This window comes from Protopterus annectens, chromosome 2.part1 (genome assembly GCF_019279795.1).
Source record: "Protopterus annectens isolate FY-2018-M chromosome 2.part1, PAN1.0, whole genome shotgun sequence".
In the NCBI taxonomy this organism is placed as follows: domain Eukaryota; kingdom Metazoa; phylum Chordata; order Ceratodontiformes; family Protopteridae; genus Protopterus; species Protopterus annectens.
In genome coordinates, this window is record NC_056729.1 from 379,196,135 (window position 1) to 379,215,789 (window position 19,655).

The window sequence follows — 19,655 nt, forward strand, 5'->3', positions numbered from 1 at the left end:
CCACGGATTTACTCCGCATCGTTATTCTTGCGGGGTTGATTTTAATTCTATATTATGGCATTAAATATGAAAGGATTGTTGTTGGAAGCACCATACCATCCATCCATTTTTAAACCTCTTGTTCTGGTGAGTACTTGTGGTGAAATACATACCTCACAGTTACAATTTTTAAAGTGTTTGTTTAGCATTTACAAAGTATTACTTACTAATTTCACTCTGTGACCTGGCGTAGCAGAGATTTCCCATGTACATTCTTTCCGAATAGGATATTTGTCTGGCCAGTTGGGACTGGTTATGACTCCATTTGCACTGTGGATCTTGTGTTCACATTCAGCTGTGCCAACAAATGACACCACTAGTTAGTTTAGAATTACATTTTCATGCTGAATTACTCTTGTAGTGTACTTTTGATCAAATGGATAGAAAAAAAGAAGTTGCGGAAAACAATATAGTATTTTATTTACATCTTCAGCAAAAAATTTACTAGCCTCTGGAAGAACTTCCATAAATATTGGAAACAGCTGCAAAAATACAGGATCTTGTTGAAGTGGACTTACTCTGAACAATCTTTAAAATATAGCTTACATAGCTGCAATAACCATGGCTTTAAAACACTCTAAATGTTGTTACAATGTTAACTATGTGACACAAGAGTACAACAAAGCTCAATATACTGGGTGTCTGAAACAAGCAGTCCATTCTGCCGTTACGAGGATGGTAAGTTGCAGTGACTTATTTTTTAAATAGAACCTGATGGAGTAGTTAGAAATAATATAGATATAGTGCATGGAGCTCAATGATCATGTTCTGATACCTGGAAAAAGTCACATCAATTAAGTGCTTTGATAACACAAGACTTGATCTTTACAAATGTTAAGAACCTCCTGATTCAGTTGAACAGATTTATTTCCACCTGCTGTCTGTGTTGGCACTGTGCCTTTATAACAGAATCTCTTACGCTGTCTTTATAACAGCTTTCAGGAAATGCTTTAAAAGGCTGCAAAACTCTTAGTGATTTTTTTCCCCTGTAACTAGTAGTACATGAAGCAGATAAAGCTCTACACACTACAAAGAATTATGATCGGGTCTCTGATCATAACCCTTTATGTGTTCTTGACATTGAGGCCAAGATTCACCTCTTGAGCTTCTCTGTTGAAGTGAATTTCTTAGCATCCATGTCTCAGACATAACAAGCTGGTTATGATCAGCGACCTGCACAATCATCTAAACTGCGAATACTGACAGTCAAAATACTTTTTAAGCATTTTATGCAGTCACAGGATGAGTAGTAATGTGAATGTCAACACTAAAATGCAACAGAAAAACACATGAAAAAGACAATCCAAATTATATATTTTTAATTATTTGAGTAATGGTCATTCTTCTCTGGTTTGCATTTAGTCACCCTGCATTGTTCTGTAGAATTCTACACTTCTTACTTGCCAAAAAAGCTAGAACTGAAAGTCAAATACAGCAGCAACGCATACTGAGCAAAATATGCAAACTGCACAGGATGCCTGTACCATGCAGATAATACAGCTAACATTTTTACTATCAAATTGTAGCTTCCTCTGTCCTTATTCATGGTTGCAGCACTGCCGTGGGTCACAAAATGAGTTCCCCCCCTTAGGATAAAAGCAACTTGTCAACATCTACAGAATATCTCCTGAATCGCAACCGTTCATTTCCACAAATCTGCAAATTAAGACATCTGCTTACACATTTACAGTCAAAATAAGTCTTCATCAGCAAAATAACCCAACTGTTGGAACGATCTTTTACTCTGAAAATATCTCAGGCAAAAGAATTCAAAAGTAAACTCTTAAAGTGACAGGGAATAGAAATTATATACACTTAAATATTTTAGTATACTGACTGTTCTATCATTTTATATTTAATAACAATAAAGTAATCCATTTTTGTATACAATACTGCTTACTGGGTGAATGTTCTTTAATCAGAAGACTATGTCTAACAGACTTGCATATGAAATAACCAGAGAAATATTGTAATCTAATGAAACCTTTTCAATAATGACCCTACATTTAGGACACTGAGAAAATTCCTTCACCTGCAAAGACAGGGAGAACAACAACTTTCAGATGGTAAAAAGGAGAACAATGGGAATGGTTTGAGGGGAAGGGGACAGACAGATTAGGCAAGCAGATGGCCTTGAATTTGCAAATACTATGAGAAATGACTGTGGGCCAGACTGTGGAAGTGCTACGAATGAAGACCAGGAAAGGACTGTGAAGGAACAAATATTAAATGGCATAAAGTCCTGGAATCATAGTCTGGTGTACATGAAACTGATTTACAGTCTTAAACAGAAGCAAGCCTATGTCAAGAAGCAATCACATAGCACATAAGAGAAATTAAATTGCAGATTAATTGCATTTTTGCCTTCTGCAAAGTATGGGATAGGGAAAAAAAACAGATAAAGGCAGATTACTGAATAAGAATATAGATGTAAAGCAGAGACTGCCCATGCTATGGAATAGATTTCCCATAGATGTCAAGCAGAGCACCTCACTGGCCCTCTTCAAGAGAAATCTTGATGAGTGCATGGGAAATAGAAAATTCACCCTGGGGGATCACTCCAGTGGTTCTACTCGACAGAGGCACTAGGAACTAAGGTTAGGTGGCATGATGCCAGGGTAATCCTATGGGCTAGGCTTGTAAAGGCTCCAGGGCCATTAGCCTAGTACACACCTATGAACCTAAATACACTAATGCTAATGAAAACAATGAGGTAAGCAAATGGATTGTTAGAAAAATATGTATTAATGTGTGTATGCTTAATGCCAAATTAATAATCAAGTGTTTTTAATACGCTTTTCATTCTATTTTTCATGCACTGTGTTTTATACAAATTGAGTTTCATATGAGACTGAAAAGATGCTTTTTGAAAACTGCAGCATGCTTTCTGAAACTTGCAAGTTGCCCTCTGACCTAGTAACTGCTAGCACAGCAATGTTCTTGTTTATGCCTTATGGAAATGTACTTGAGAGGCAGGTGTTTATCTGCTAGGTCAGAAGTAAATGAATGAACAATGCCTTATATTATAAATGTAATGATTCTAGACAAACAGCCTTGTCCAGAGGATGGGAACCTCTGCAGCTGCAGTAATTTAGAGATAAAGTAGACAAAGGATTATTAGAGAAATGAACTGCTAGCATTGTGCTTGATTTAGCCATAGTATCTTGAATGTAACATAACAAGTATCTAACTGAAAGTAACCAAGGCCATGTTGTTTTCCTCAGGAAGTTTCACATAAAATTGTTTAAATCAGCAGAAATTCATGGGAAAGATGGTCAGCAGATGATGATGATGAAGAGGAGGTAATCTGTTACGTCAGCATGGTAGGACAGGATTAATTTGAGAATCTATAAAAATGAATGTATTTCCTGTTTCTGGTTAGACAAACTCTGTATTAGCACGTTTTTGTCTCCTTGCTGCAAGATTAAAGTGCCTTAACTTGAACCTACCGTGTTTTGATCATTTTTAAAGTATATTTTTCCTTTGACAGACTGGTTCTTCGGACCGGAAACGTATCTCTCGCTCTAGGCCTAGGTCAGAATTGGGCCCGGTGGCATGCATCCGTACAGAGAAGAGGCCAAATCAGCTCTTCTGTTTTGAAAGTCCTCCGACTGAATTGTCGTTCGAAAGAGGCCAGCCACTGTTTCTGATCTGGGATTGGAGGACGAGTCAATGATCCGGTGGATCAACTCACAGAGGGTCAGGTAAGGAGGAATTACCTTATTTCTGTTTTAAGATCAGGGACTAAGTACAGAACTGTTTTTTGTCAGGTAGATTTGCGTATGCAGATCAGGGACAGAAAATGGGGTTACTGTTTTTTGTCATAGATCAGGGAAACAGAATAGGTAGACAGTTATTCTAGATAAACTGTGAAAAGATATAGATTTGTGGTACCATGTGATAGAAAGGGTTACGTAACAATTTACAGCTTAGCTAAGACACCAATGGGAAATCAGTGCACAAAAAGTTCCCGGGACACGCCCCTAACTTAAGACGTGAAGTATATGCAATTATAGCATGCCGATAATGTTAAATATTACACCAAATGGGTCGATAAGTATAAATTAGAGGGTAATTTAGATAAACTTGCACTTATGCAACTTGTAAAACAATTGAAAATAGACGCGAAAAGTCAATTAAAAAAGCAGAGACAATTAGGAGTCCCTCAGGCGCATAGGTGGCTTGAGAAAGCAAATCGTAGGGAGCAGAGAATTAAAAATTCAAACACAATGTTCTTAGACAAAGAAAACAATAACTTAGTAATAGCAATGGCCCCTCTTTCGCCCCCTCCACTTCTGTTACCAGAATATGAAGCGAGTGGATGAGCTGATCCACCTCCGCTATACCCAGCTGTCCCTGCGAAAGCACAGCCGTTTGTCAGGGATTCTATCGAGACTAGGTCTCGAACACATGACTTGAGGAGGGAGATTGAATTAAATAAATTAAATAGAGCATCACAGGCTATGAGTGAAGAAGAGATATGTCCGCTCATAGAAGTACCGAATCCTCAGGCAGGACAGGCAGGACAAGATCCGACTCTTTTAGTTTATAGACCGTGGACACCGGAAGATATCCGGAAAGCCACGGAAGGTATTCCCCACCCAAAAGTGAATTTTAGAAAATTTTTAGAAGACTTACAGGGTATGAGATTAAGTTACCATTTAAATGGAGAGGAAGTAGAAAAAGTAGTTAGACAAATTGTGGGTCCAGATTGGCACATGATCAGTGGCGACTGGAATCCTCATGACGCACAACTTAAACCACTCCCACATACTAATGCAGAACTGGATGGCAGACTGAAAGGTCTGACAGACCGAATCTCTGAAAAGTGGAAGCCTAGGGCTGACTGGACTTGCATTAATCAATGCATTCAACAGGAGGGTGAAACAGTTGATAGATATTATGCTAGACTGTTAGAGTCTTTTAATAATCACTGCAGAATGCAGATACCAGAAAAACAGACACGTGATTCCTCATATGAGCAATAGTAAAAGAACGCATTCTTGAAGGGTAGTATAACTCCCATTAGTAGCTTTATTATGAAGCATATGGTAAATCATTGAACAAGTAGACTACAGCCATTACTTGAATATGCTAGACATGCAGAAAGACATTTTAATAGTAAAAAGAAAAAGAAAACTCAAGTATTTTCGGCAGAAGATGGGTCAGAAGTATTTGTAGTACAAACTGGGAAAAAGGGTAAGAAAAATACCCAGGGAAATAAACAAGCTGACAAACGATCAGAAGACTTCGAGGAAAGAAAGAAAAAGGGTGAATGTTTTAAGTGTGGGAAAAAAGGACATTTAGCGAGGGATTGCAGGCTAAACAAGAAGGTGACTACAGAAAATAAGGAGGATGAGGAATGACTGTATGATAGTCAGGAATCATTGGAAGAGAGTGAGCAGGGAAAGGTAAGTGAAAATGTGATAGCAGGAGTAGAGGATGTGACACAAGGGGTAGAGGATGTATATGCATACACAGACATAGAAGAAAATGAAATTTTAGACCTAGCTCTTTTGAGCTTAGAGCTTTACTTAGCAGACACAAAACCGGAAATGATGCTTCTGGTAGAGGGGAGGGAAGTTACATTTTTGTATGACTCAGGGGCTTCACGGACCCTGATACACCCTTCTAAGCTACCGGAAGATACAGAATCACCAGATTATATACTAGTGAAAGCAGCCAATGGACAGCTGTATCGGGAGCCACTCTCCCATGATATAACAATAACAGACCCCATTTCAGGGATGACTCAGAAAAGTAAAATTGTAGTTTCTGCAAAATGCCCAGTAAATCTTTTGGGTAGAGACTTGATGCGGATATTTGGCATAGCCGTAGTTCCAACCATGCAGGGTATGGAAGCACAGCGACAAATGGACACTTTTGTAGTGCGACCGGAGGGTGAAATGTATTACTGGTTACGACTGGTCCATGGGGCAGTAACCGAAGAACTGATGAACACAGCCATCAGCAAGTCCCCCTCCCTCGACATTGACAAACAGCATTTGTTGCATTACTCTATATTACTGTAATAGACCAGGACCTGATAAAGATTATGAACAAGAATTGTTTCAGAACCATGCAAACAGGCTAGTATTGCGAAACTTGTACTGGGATGCAGAAGGGAACAGTGTAGCAAGCTGTTCATTGCCTCAGGAATTTTTAGCACTTTACAAATCTAATAGACTGCCACATGTTAGTTTAACTAAGAACAAAACTTTAAAATGGGCAGACTTAGGTGAAAAAGTCACAAGGTGGGAGAAGCAGACAGAATTAGAGCTCTCCGAACAAGGAGTGCAGAAACAGAAATTGAATTGGATTACACAGACACACCCAGCTGTACACTCACAGGCTAGTGAGAATAGCTGAGTATTACTCTTATTGGAAGAAGAGGAAAAAGCCTTGTGAGACATACCAGACATTCTCTGGTCAGCAGGGAAATCAGATGTAGGACTTATACGAACAGCAGGACCAGTTACTATTACGCCAAAGTCAGCATTTAGACCCCAGAAAAGACAGTATCCCTTGAGAAAGGATGCAGAGGTAGGAATCAAGCCTATCATAGCAGCCTTACTTAGGTAGGTACTAGGCTATTGGCCCAAGGGCCTACGTAAGCCTAGCCAACAAGGTTCCCTGGCTTACGCCACCCAAGAAAGTTATTTTCCTGTGCCACTGTCGAGCAAAGTCACAGAAGTGATCCGCGGGGTGTATTTCCTAGTTCACTGCCATGGTTATGCCATGGTTATGTGAGGAAAGTTTGCATGCTTGTGATGAAAGCATGTATGGTAACATACTCTGAGATTGCTGGAGCCTTTGACAAATACGAGACAATGAAATAAGCACAGTAGTGCAGGATGAGTTCAGGCTCTGTTTTTGTTCTAAGTCGAAGACCATCAGGAAACATTTTTCAAATATTAAATGTAAATTTATGGCCCCCAGTCCATTAACCAATGCTTATTTTTAATATATATTTTTCTCATGTAGTTATCATATATATTACATTTAAGTATTAAATATATCATCATATATTTGTAATAGTTCTGTTACACAAAGAAAGTGTTTTCATTTCTTGATCTGATTTTAAATTCATTTTAACAGTCTATATCTGCTTTAGCCAAGGTCTTTAAGCCTATATTAGTTATTCCAATACATAGCTATACTGCATTTTTGCTGTTTAAAGGAAAACTACACCTTCTCCTACAGTTTAACTCAATTCTTAGGTTACTTTTCTCCCCTACAGTATGATTCCAGTACTGTGTAGGTACCTGAAATCTGTTTGCACTTTATAAAAGTTCCATTTGCTCACTTTGGTATCAAAGGAAGGGAAAGACCACCCACTTTCTTTTAACCTTAACTTCTCACATAAGTTGCAGAGGAATTGGTCTGCACCTGCATGGCATACCACAGACACAGATAAATGTGTAGTCAGGAGCTCAGGCTGCTGTAAATAAGACAGAGAGGTGTGAAACTGTTTTCCACTGTCTTTATTTCAGAGAGGAAGAGAACTTTACACTGATTCACAGCTGCTTACAATGTAGCTATGCCTTTCATAGCAAAACAAAGCAATAACATCAGTCAATGGTTCAAAGGCAGCTGTCACCTCTGATAAATTTACATAAGCAGCATCACAGTACTGAAATGCTAAACTTTAAATGTTTACCGTTTATTCTACTTTACATTTTGATGACTCAAATGTAATATCAAAGATGTCTGTGACATTTAGAGAAAAGTCAGAAAATATTTTTAGTGTAATTCTTGTAAAGTATCAGCACATTTACCAATGTGTAGGGAGACAGGCTGTCAATTCATATTGAACTACAAAAATAAACTTTGAACAAAGGCCTGCAATTTAGCAACTGTTTTGCTTGCAGCTGTATAATCCTTAGTATACTATAAAACAAGCCCCTAAGAGACACACAAATGAGGGCCATTCAAAAAAAAAAAAAAAAAAAAAGCAGCAGTCCTGTTACCAACAGTATACAACATGACAATGAATTACATTACTCCCGTTATATGTCAATGGAATGGGAATACACCCCTTCCTTCCTTGTGTCTAGCATGACTCATATAAAGCAGACTTGAAATGGACTGTGGGAAAGAGAAAGGCTTGAAGAAAACTAAGATCACTTTGATATGTCAACCCCCAATGGCAACCATTTTGCAGAAAACATACTGAAATTCTACAAGGTTCATAGGTTGCTACTAGGCTATCTGCCCTAGGGCATTTATAAGCCTAGCCAGTGTGCGTTTGGCTTTTGCCACCCTTTTAGATTAGTTGACTGTGCCTCTGTATAGTAGGTCACATAAGGTAGCCCTTTTAAGGTTAGTTTACTGTACCTCTGTCTAGCAGGGACACAGAAGAGATCCCAGGGGTAAACTTACAATCTCCCATCCACTCGTCAAGATTTCTCTTGAAGAGGGTCAGTGAGGGGCTCTGCCTAACATGGATTGGGATTTTGTTCCAGAGTGAGGGGAGCCTCTGGGATATGAATCTGTCCCTCCAGCATGTCCTATTTATTTCTGTGCTGAGGTTCAAGTCCCTAGAGCATGTAGCTCTAAGGGATTTGGATTTCCTGAGGTGGAGCATGTCCATTAATTCTTGGTTGGACATGGCTTTATACGTCAGACACAGATCGCCTCTGAGTAGGCGGTACGCAACTGAGTAGAGCTGGAGTTTCTTTAGCCGAACTGCATAGGGCATCTGTTTGAGTCCTTTGATCCTCTTGGTGAGGTACTTTTGGGGTCTTTCCAGTTGCTGCAGGTGTCGGGTAAGGTACATCCCAAATGGGGCATTGTATTCAATTATGGGCATGATAAGTGATGAGTAGAGGGGCATGATGACCTCTCTTGATCTAGATGTGAACCCTTTTGTGATAAGGTTGGCTATATAGAAGGTCTTTCTAACCACTTTGGCAACGTGATTGTCAAAGGAGAGATTACTATCTACTTGGGTCCCCAAGTCCCTATTTACTTCTTCCGTACTTAATTGATTACCACCTATGTGGTAATTTGTGGGCACTTTGTTTTTCCCACAGGGGATGACTATGCACTTTTTGGCATTTAGCTTTAGGCCATGGCTCTGGCACCAGTTATCCGTCTCTGTGAGACCCTTTTGGAGGCTGCTTGTGTCAGCCGGAGAGTCGATTATGGCACCCAGTTTGCAGTCATCTGCGAACTTGGTCAACCATAGTCCACCCATTTTAGCCTGTACCTCAGAGAAATATATACCGAACAAGAGAGGTCCCAGGACTGAGCCTTGTGGGACACCACTTGTAACTGGTTTACAGTCTGACATGGCACTTGCAATTCTGACCATGAGGGTTCTATCCCTGAGCCAGTTTGCAACCCATCTTGTGACATAAGGGTTGATATTTAAGCTGGTGAGCTTATTTATGATGCCCAAGTGGGGTATTGTGTCGAAGGCTTTTGCGAGGTCCAGGTAGGCTGTGTGGACTACCTTCTCTTCATCTATGGCTTTGGTAACTGTTTCAAAGAAGTCAACCAGGTTCAAGAGGCAAGATCTGCCATTAACAAAGCTGAATTGGGTAGGATCCAGTGTCTGGAGGTTCCCAATGTCTTTGTTTATGATTCCCATGATGATATGCTCCATAGCTTTGCAGACCAGGCTAGTCAGGCTTATAGGGCGATAGTTTCCGGGGTCCGTTGTGGCACCACCTTTGTGAAATGGGACCACTGTTGCTGTACGCCATTCCTTGGGTACATATCCTGTAGTAAGGCTGAGATTGAACAGTGACTTTATGTAAGGGTTTAGTTCTTCTTGGAGCTCATGTAAGACGCAGCCCGGGACACCGTCTGGTCCCATTGATGCTGTGTTTTTTGCTTTGGAGAGGGCAGCTCTCACCTGTGCATCTGTAATCACAGAGAGGCTACACTCTGTTGGGATAGACATTTGCTCTTTTGGGGGGGAAGGGGGGGGGGTTTGCACTGAACCTTTCTGCCAGGATGTTGGCAATGTCTGTGGGTTCAGTGTATTTTTTGTCATTTTGCACTAATTCAGAGCATATCTGGGAGTTGCCTCCCAGGTTCCTGACATAACTAAAGAAGGCCTTGTGATTATATTTAGTGTCTTGTGCAATTTTTCTTTCGAAGCTGGTCTTAGATGATTTTATGAGGGATCATAGTTTCTTGCTAGTACTGATCAGAGATGCCTTCCCTTTTTGGGATTTTGCTCTATCATGTAGTAGCTTCCTCCTTCTGTTGTATAGCTTATTTGTGGCTGGGGTCCACCAAACAGGTCTCCTGCCTTTGCAGGAGTGAGTCTTGGTTTTGTTTGGGATAGCATGATCCATGCATTCCTGTAGGTGTCCATAGAATGTTTTTGTAAAGGATTCTGCATTTTGGGCCATATTTTCCACTGGCCCGGGGGCTTTGAAGGATTCCACCTCGGTTTTGAGAAGTGTGAAGTTTGCTTTTGAGTAGTTCTTCATCGTGGTTTCCTTGGCTGGGGGTGGGGATGGGATATGGATGTCCAGCGAGATTAATTTATGGTCTGATCTTACCAATGAGGGGTATACCTCTGGTGTGGAACATAGAGACCCCATGTTGGTGATGACCAGGTCCAATATGTTTTCCCCTCTTGTGGGAGTGGTGATCAGTTGTTCCATAGCATCTGAGTTTATAGATTCTAGGAACCGTTGGGTGAGGGTGTTGGGGCTTGAGTAGTTTTCCCAATCAATGTCTGGGTAGTTGATGTCACCCAATATAATGGTGTTTGGAGAGACATTCATATTCTCCAGTGTTCTCAGGAAAGCCAAGTGGGGTTCCTGTGTTTGGGAGGGTGGTCTGTAGCAGGCTACAAACTGAAAGGCAGTTTTGCCCACTGTTAGTTGCACACGGATGGTCTTCGATGCTTCTTGCAATGCCACTAACCTGGAGGTGTGAGTATCTTTGATGAATATGGATACTCCCCCTCCTTTTGTGGTTTGGTCCGAGTTTTGGGGCCGAAAAGCATGATATGAAGTATAATCTGGTAGTGCTGGGGTGCTCTCGGGAGCCTTGAACCAGGTTTCTGTTACTGCACAGATATCGATATTCTCCATACTGAGGAGAGTCTCGAGTGCATGCATCTTGAGGTTTATATTTCTGGCGTTGAGCAGCATTGCCCTTAGTTTTTTTTTTTCTTTGTGCTGTCTATGGAGGTGGGTTTGCCTTTTGAGCCTTGCCTAAAAAAGGCACTATGGGGGTGGCAAGAGCCTTTGCCAGTATTCGAAAACCCAGGGGTAACAGGTGCAAGCCATCCCTAGCGAAGCAACGTGGCTTGTCGAGCATGTCATCCCAGTATTATTGGACTACAACACTTTCTTTCATTTATTTTATTTATTTATTTATTATTTTATTTTACATTTGTTAAGTTTACTTGTGGAGCTTTTCTCCTCGGGCCTCTGCTGAAAATGGACATGTATCCAGCCAGACTAGCCCGGTTAACAAATGTAAAATAAAATAAAATAAAATCCCAGGCTGACAGACACTGGATCCCCTCTGAATGACACCAATACTTTAGCCAATTGTTAAAATTGATCATTTTGTCTTTATACTGTGGCATCATTCTTGGTGAGGGAAAGATGCTACTCAAGGTCAGGGTCATATCGGCCTGGGCTACATGATCAGAGAGCTCCTCTATGTCTCTCTTCATGTAGTCCAGGGAGGTACATCTTAGGTCATTCACACCAGCATGGACAATATCGGAGTCATATTTGTACTTTCTTTGGAGTGACCTGAGTGCTTGTGTTATGTGGCGGATCCTGGCACCCGACAGGCAGCTTACAGTGACCTTCTCCTTGTTCAGTCTGGTGAGTATAAGAAGGTGTAGTGCTTAAGTTTATTTGTGTTTACCTATAAGATTACTTATACAAGCAAATGCAGGGCTTTAGAGTGAAAATAGAGTCTGACAACAGAGTCACCTATTACAAGTGTATTAGGTGTGTTGTTTAGACTTAAGGTCTGTGACTGTGTAGCACACTGACATTGTGAACTATGTGCTACGTGGATATTGTTGCGTGGTAGGGGTTGCTTGGATGTCTGCTTTGGAGGTCTCTGCTGCTTAGGCAGATTTTTATTTAGAGCCTCCGAGTATGTTTTTGTGTGTTTATGTGTTTGGTTTGCTGATGCGAGAGGTCTATGTGAGACTGGATTTGTGGTGTGTGTGGTTACCTTCTCCTCCTGACTGGCTGTGCCAGTACTGGGTTGATAGAGCTCAGCCTCCAGTTTGGCTATATAGTTGCATCTCTCACATATATTTGAGCTTGTTGGGAGGAGGAGAGGGTGGTCTGTAAACATAAGGCAGTTGTAACATTGCCTCAAGATTCCCAGATTCACCAGCTGGACTGGAGTGTAAACCTGAAAATGACCTTTGGACATGTCAGAATAGTATAGGGAACTACTTATTGACTGATCAGAAAGAACCAATAGGGAGCTAACTACTTAAAAAGAGTATAAGAAGGTGTAGTGCTTAAGTTTATTTGTGTTTACCTATAAGATTACTTATACAAGCAAGTGCAGGGCTTTAGAGTGAAAATAGAGTGCTTATTTTGAGATTTAGAACAGTTCTAAGGGAAAAAGTGAAGAGCAGACTTTGTGGAGCTGGGAATAGTTTAAACCTGTTTAAGCGGCGCTGCCTGATGCAGCGCTATGTGCAAAATCGCGCAATACCACGCAAATGCAGGTTTTAAAGCAGGGAAACTGAAAGAGATAGGAACTGACCCAAAACGGCCAATAAGCTACTAGTTTCAGGGCTGAGACCACTCCCCCAGGGACAAATAGGCTGCTCAAAGCTCCCCAATCTCACTGGTGAACAGAGAAGCTTCCTCCTATCCAAGTAAGGATATGGGCAACACAGGAAACTATACCACAGTCCGGAATTCAGCAAAGCCTGAAATCTGGACTAATCTAGTTCAGCAAAAGCGGGAAAAGAGAATATTTTTTTTGTTTTGCTTGCAGCTGTATAATCCTTAGTATACTATAAAACAAGCGCCCAAGAGACACACAAATGAGGGCCATTCAAAAAAAAAAAGCAGCAGTCCTGTTACAGACAGTATACAACATGACAGTGAATTACATTAATCCCATTATATGTCAATGGAATGGGAATACACCCCTTCCTTCCTTGTGTCTAGCATGACTCATATAAAGCAGACTTGAAATGAACTGTGGGAAAGAGAAAGGCTTGAAGAAAAATAAGATCACTTTGATATGTCAAGCCCCAATGGCAGCCATTTTGCAGAAAACATACTGAAATTCTACAAGGAACAGTCAGAGTGATTTGGAGATGTTAAAATAACTCAGAAAAAAAGAGAAAGAGTGACAAAATAGATTTTTTTTAGTTCTAAGGCGGAGTTTTCCTTTAAGTGGTCAGTTCTAACTGTTGTATTTATTAAGCTCTGGTTTCATTCTTATGTACTGAGTGCATGTTTGGCTAATTCAGGACTTGTCTTTGCACTGGGGTAGCTCCAGGCAAGTCAGCACAGAGATAGGGGTCATTCCCTCCCACCTATCTTGTTGTAGTTGTGTTCTTAAACCCAGTATATCGGTTGTTGCCTGTCCCTTATTATAATTTGACAACATAACTCCCTCCCTCCCCTTGTTTATTGGCTGCTGACAATAAGCACATAAGTATTGTTTTGCAAAGTTTCTCCCCTTAAACTACTCACCAGGCTAAAAGACATTTGATAAAATTGCTTAATATTGAGTGTACTCATGCTGCTTGCACTGATTTGAGTATAAAATTGGTAATTTTTTTTTCTTTAATTCATTTCCTGGTTCTTGCTGTTTGCAGAATGTTTCCATGATAGTTTTTTTTTTTTGCATTACAATTTAAATACTCAGTAGCTAGTCCACCAAAACATTACTCTAAAACTGAACCCAAGCAGTTATAGTTGCCCCGGCTCCCAGAGTCATTCCTGTTGGTATCATGGACCAGTACTTCCCCATGACTTCTCTAGCCAGTCTGATTGAGATGGGTATCTTGAGACAGCATAAGAAATGTCTCATGCTGTCTGACAATCATACATTACCCAAACAGCATAACGCAGTGGTGTCACAGATGTACATATATATATATATATATATATATATGTATACATACACACATATATTATATATATATATATATATATATATATATATATATATATATATATATATATATAATATATGTGTGTATGTATATATATATATATATATATATATATATATATATATATATATATATATATATATATATATATATGTACATCTCTGACACCACATCTTTGGAGGCAGAAATCTCACACACAGGAAACTCAGACACCAAAATCATCAGTAGTACACCAGACATTACATCTCCAAAAAGGCCATCATAGTACACACAATCCAGCATATGCGGAGGTTCTAAAGATTAATTTGCTTAAACCTCAAAGAACCCCAAAACACAACACAGGCACAAAGCATACTCAGCATATTAAGTCTACTTCTTCTCATAGCACAAGGAGTCCTTAAGTCACAGATGTACAGCCTGTCAGGCAGGCATCAATCCAACCAAATATTCTGGTTATAGGCAAATTCATTGTAAGACATACCAATGCACATTGTCTGAGGCTGAGGAAGGAAAGAGTGATGGTTAGTTGCTTGTCTGGTGCCAAGATACATCAGATCCCTTATGCACTCAAGTCTCTGAACAAGTATCAGTATGACTCCATCACAGTTCATGCCCATGTCAATGACTTGAGGTCTACCTCCCTAGACTATATGAAGAGAGATATGATGGAGCTCTCAGACTGTGTACAAGGCAGGTATGAGCCTAGCATTGAGTAGCATTCTACCTTATCCAAGGATGATGCATATGAGCAAAAAATAAATGACTTCAATAACTGGCTTAGTTTTTGGTGTCAATCAAAGAGGGTCTAATGTTTGTCAGGCTGGGAGGATATGATTAACGGACTATGCTGGTTCACCAGGGATGCCCTGCTTCTGTCACATATAGTGTTTCAATTATTGCCAAAGACATTGTCCATCCCTAGAGTACTTTTTTTAAGCAAAGCCAATTTGATAGACCTGTCAACATAACAAAACAAGCAAAGAAAAATACAAAGGTATCACTGATCAGTGCTAGGAGCCTGAACAAGAAACCTCACTCCCTACAAGCCCTTCTTTCCCTGGAAGACACTGATGTTTGTGTAGTAACTGAGACATGGTTTAAATAGCAGTGTGCAAAGCTGTAACTCCTTCCATATTTTTAGACCAGCTACTGCACAGAATGGGAAAAAAGTGGAGATGTATCAGTCTGCATTCAAAAGAGACTCACATCAAGGCTAGTAAAGCAGCATTATGCACTAGAGGCTCTTCATGTCCAAATAAACATCTGAAAGGTCCTGTACCTTATATTAGCTAGCTATGGAACACACTGTATGACAAAAAGTCACAAAGCCTATCTACAGGAACTAGAATCACTCAGTATTAAAACTAATACCATTTTCCTAGGTGATCTAAACTATCCAGCTACAGACTGTGAAACCACCACTGCTGCACAAGTACAGAGATTCCTGGACTTTGTCAAAACAAATGCCCTGGAACAGTAAGTCAGAGTACCCACTAGCAGGAATAACATACTGGATCCTGTCCATACTAATATGGGAGCATCTTGCACCACCCCTTGCATATCTTCATCACTTAAGTCTCACCATAAAGCAGCCTCCTCCTAAATAAAACAAACCAGAGATCACTACCATCGAAGGTAACATTAGGAATTTCTTTAAGGCAATTTATGTACTTCTAAGTGATATGTTTGCAAGCTTCAGATCCCTACCAAACCTAGTAAAATTCCAATGAATACACAGAAATGTATACGACCACACTAGTTAACAGCTGATAGATGTAGCTGTACCCCATAGGAACAAGTGCAGGGCAAACCTCAGAAATAAACTTACATGGTACAACCATAATATCAACAAGCTGTATAATAAAAGGAAAAGAATTTTGACCAAAAGTAAGAATAATAATTCCCAGAATATTAGGGCCCTTGCCACTGAAATAAAGAAACAACTCAGGAGCTTAAACTTTGAGACTAAAATAGCTACCCAAGCTAAAGACAATTACAAGGCATTTTTTTTAGATATGTTCGTAATCTCAAAAGCACAACACATCAATGCACTGAGCTGATTGTAAACGGTTACCTACACTGAGGCTGAAGATATAGTGAACCTACTTAGCCGATAAAGTTAACTCTAAATTTACCCCTCTCCCATCATGATATACCGGAAAATGACTCACCTCCAGCTATCACACAAGACCAAGTCCTAAACGTGCTATCAAAAGCTACAAATACTTCATTGATGGGTTCTGACAATATCTCTGGATGCATCTTAAATAGCATGAAGCACAATTTAGCCACAACCCTAACGACACTGTTCAATCTCAGCCTCCATACAGGTTTCATACTAAGTGAATGGAGAACAATTAAAGTCACTCCCCTGCACAAGGGAGGATCTTCCCCAGATGCAGGCAATTACAGACCCATAAGCCTAACCTGGTTCATATGCAAAGCCATAGAAAAACTTATCATGTAATCAGTAAGGACACAGAGAACATCCAAATATTGGACCCATCTCAGTTTGGATTCGTCAGTGGCAAGTCATGCTTACTGAACCTGGTGGATATTTTTGAAAAGGTGGAAAAAGGCAAAATGGTACAAACCACGTACTGCCACCTGGCCAAAGCTTGTGATACAATTCCTCATTCAGGCATAGCTGAAAAGCTAAATAAACTTGGAATAAACCCCTATTTATTCTACTGGATTGTTAGCTGGCTCACAGGACACTGATGTTACTTCCACAAAGAGAGAGTCACCCGTGATGTTTCCCCAGGGTTCTGTGCTGGGACCTCTCCTGTTTGGCATCTCCTTTTCTGAAGTGAAAGCTAGTACCAAAGGGCTCTAGCTGAATAAGTTTACAGATGACTGTAAACTAGGAGCAGTCACTGAATCCCCAAATTACTTAGCTATGCTGAAGGATGGTTTGTCTCAAATAAATAACTGGTGCCAAAATCGTGAACAAACTAAATGCCAAAAAATACATTATTGTATCCTCTGACAAGTCATCTACCCCAAGGATCTACTACATTGACAATATTCACCCTAAGAGCTGACCCATCTGTTTAGGATTTGGGAACTTATGTGGACAGTGACCTAGCTTTTGACCAACATGTGTCTATTGTTGTAAAAAAGTCATCCTATTCTGCACAGCTGCTAAACAAAAGGATTGTGTCTAGATCTAGGGATACCATTGCCCCCCTTTACTCAGCTCTCATCAAGTCACTCACTCTGTCCAGAGTCACATTAGTAAAAGGATACAAAGGTCTAAACAACATGAGCTACATGGATCGACTCAGAGGTTTGCCACTATACTCTGTCTCCTACAAACTGCTAAGAGGTGATCTGTGTCTGGCATACAAGCAATCCTCTGACACATTACTGATGGATTTACTGCACATCAGCAAGTCAAATGGCATCAGAAATACTTTGTCTAGAGATCTAGACCTCTTCTGCATCATCACTGTTTGGAGGGACAGGTATATCTCTCAAGGGATACTGCTGCTGCTGCTATGGCAAAGACTCCCCATTCACGTTAAACAAAGTTCATCGCTAGTCCACAGTCAAGCTCAGCTTAGATCTATGGATGAAAAACAGAAAATTTACCCCAGGACTGTCCCCTGTACTACTAATGGACAGATACAGCTCCTAAATGCTTTATTCCATGCACGAGTCCCCTCAAATTATTTATGGTATAATCCCGTTATTATCATTGGGGGTAATATATAATTATCGATCATGGGATGGGTAAGGCCAATCTATAACCAAATGGGATAGGTTATTTCAAGAACAAAAAGGGAAACTGGCTAGGATTAAAACTGCCTGCAAGGGCAGCTAGCCTAGTACTTACCTATAAACCTATTTTGAACTGTGCCAGGCAGCTTATGTCTCTCTTGTTGGTCAAAAGGGTACTTCTCAGCCTGGGGACTGTGTTGTGAATTTGTCTATTTTAGAAGTATTATTTAAATCAGCATTGTATGGAACAGCAGTATGCTTCAGTCTGAAACAAGACTGTTAGCCTCTCATTCTTAAGAATGATAAATGCTTACCATAGTTTCTCCTGAATAACCCTGAAATAAATGCAATAGATCTTAGTTCCCACCAGTCTTTCTTGGTAATCCAACTGCATATTTCTCTTAACAATTTCTAAAAGATGCAACTTGGTTTGTATGAGCAATTTTGTATTTTTGCACATACTGCATGAAACAGTCACTTCCCTAGTGCAGAAAAGTTCTATGAAACAAACAAAAAAAATTAGAGCCAATGTTTCCCCTCTATACACCCTCGGAGCAGATTCAGTGTGCTTCCCACTTATCTCTCAGATCTCACGTGCCACTCATGGCACCAAACATGATCCTCCAGTACTTGTTAAAAAGAGAATCAGATAAGTGATAATTCCTTCATTCTTTACAATATTTGTCATACCTCTCAACTGGTCAGATTTTCGCAGAATGTCCAGATTTTTGCCTCGTATTTTTGGTCTGTTCTTCATAAAATTTGTGATTTTCTGGATTTGTGTGGCAAATAAGTGAGGACTGAATTCACTACATAATAACAGGCATTTGAGTTTCAGAGTTCACAGCCTTCAGAAAATGTATAGTAACAGAAGACCTTTTATTCTAGCAACTTTATAAGTTTATAAGACCAATATTTAAAACCTGTCCCTATTTTGGGGGCTTTGTTCAGATTTTTTGTGTTAAGAGGTTGAGAGCTATGTTTTATCATCTCATCGCTGTCTATACATTTTGTCTACTTTCTTAACTCTCTTTTATGCGTATGAGTCAAAAAATTTATTTATTTTTTGCTTCTCCTTCTCCATTGTGTCTAATGCATTCCTAAGCCTGTTTAATTGACCCCATTTAAGGTAGAAAAAGTCTGTCTTCTTTTTATGCCCACCTAATAAATATAACCTAGCATTTGCTCATCTATTCTACAGGATTTTTATACGTATTGATTTACAGCATTTCTCAATTTCTTAATGAGATCTACCCAAGCTTGTCTGAACCCTTCTGACATTAAAAAAAACTGTTGTTGTCTTTATTCTTGTGCCAGATATTTCTACTTTTGGTATTTAACAATATTGTTCTTTTTGACAGTCTTAAGCAGTCAACATAGAGTAAGCTTCAGGCTTTAAATATATACTAAATGTAGTTAGAAAAATCCCATCTCAGGGAATGGAGCACCTCAATGTCTAATATTTTTCAGTCCTTTGGGCCTAGCTCTCTGACAGATATGAGAAACAAATTAATACTTAAAGGCCTTTGAACTGCCATTGCAGGAAAACTGACTGATGACTCCCATCAGCCATCAAAAATCACTAAGAAAATACATATTAAACGCTTGGCTAAAGATAAAGATAATGTTTAAAGAGAAAGAATGAAAAAAAGAGGAAAAAAGAACTTCTGACTTTCCTCTGTCATCTTCTCTGCCTCCAAAAGTAGCTACATCATCATAGCAAACTTCTGTACTGACTAAAAGTATATTGGTGCTTCTAGTTTCTTGACCTTCGTTATCGACAGCTGTCAATACCAACATT

The 19,655-nt window shown here is 39.8% G+C and overlaps 1 protein-coding gene across 1 annotated transcript in view; it reads right to left on the minus strand.

Annotated features, from left to right (window-relative positions):
• Positions 1 to 19,655, minus strand: part of TLL1 (tolloid like 1) — a 1,749,881-nt gene that overhangs the window by 157,106 nt on the left and 1,573,120 nt on the right. Inside the window, exon 16 of the mRNA XM_044063452.1 lies at positions 207 to 334. Coding sequence (XP_043919387.1) covers positions 207 to 334 — 128 coding nt within the window. The remainder of the gene's footprint in view (positions 1 to 206; positions 335 to 19,655) is intronic.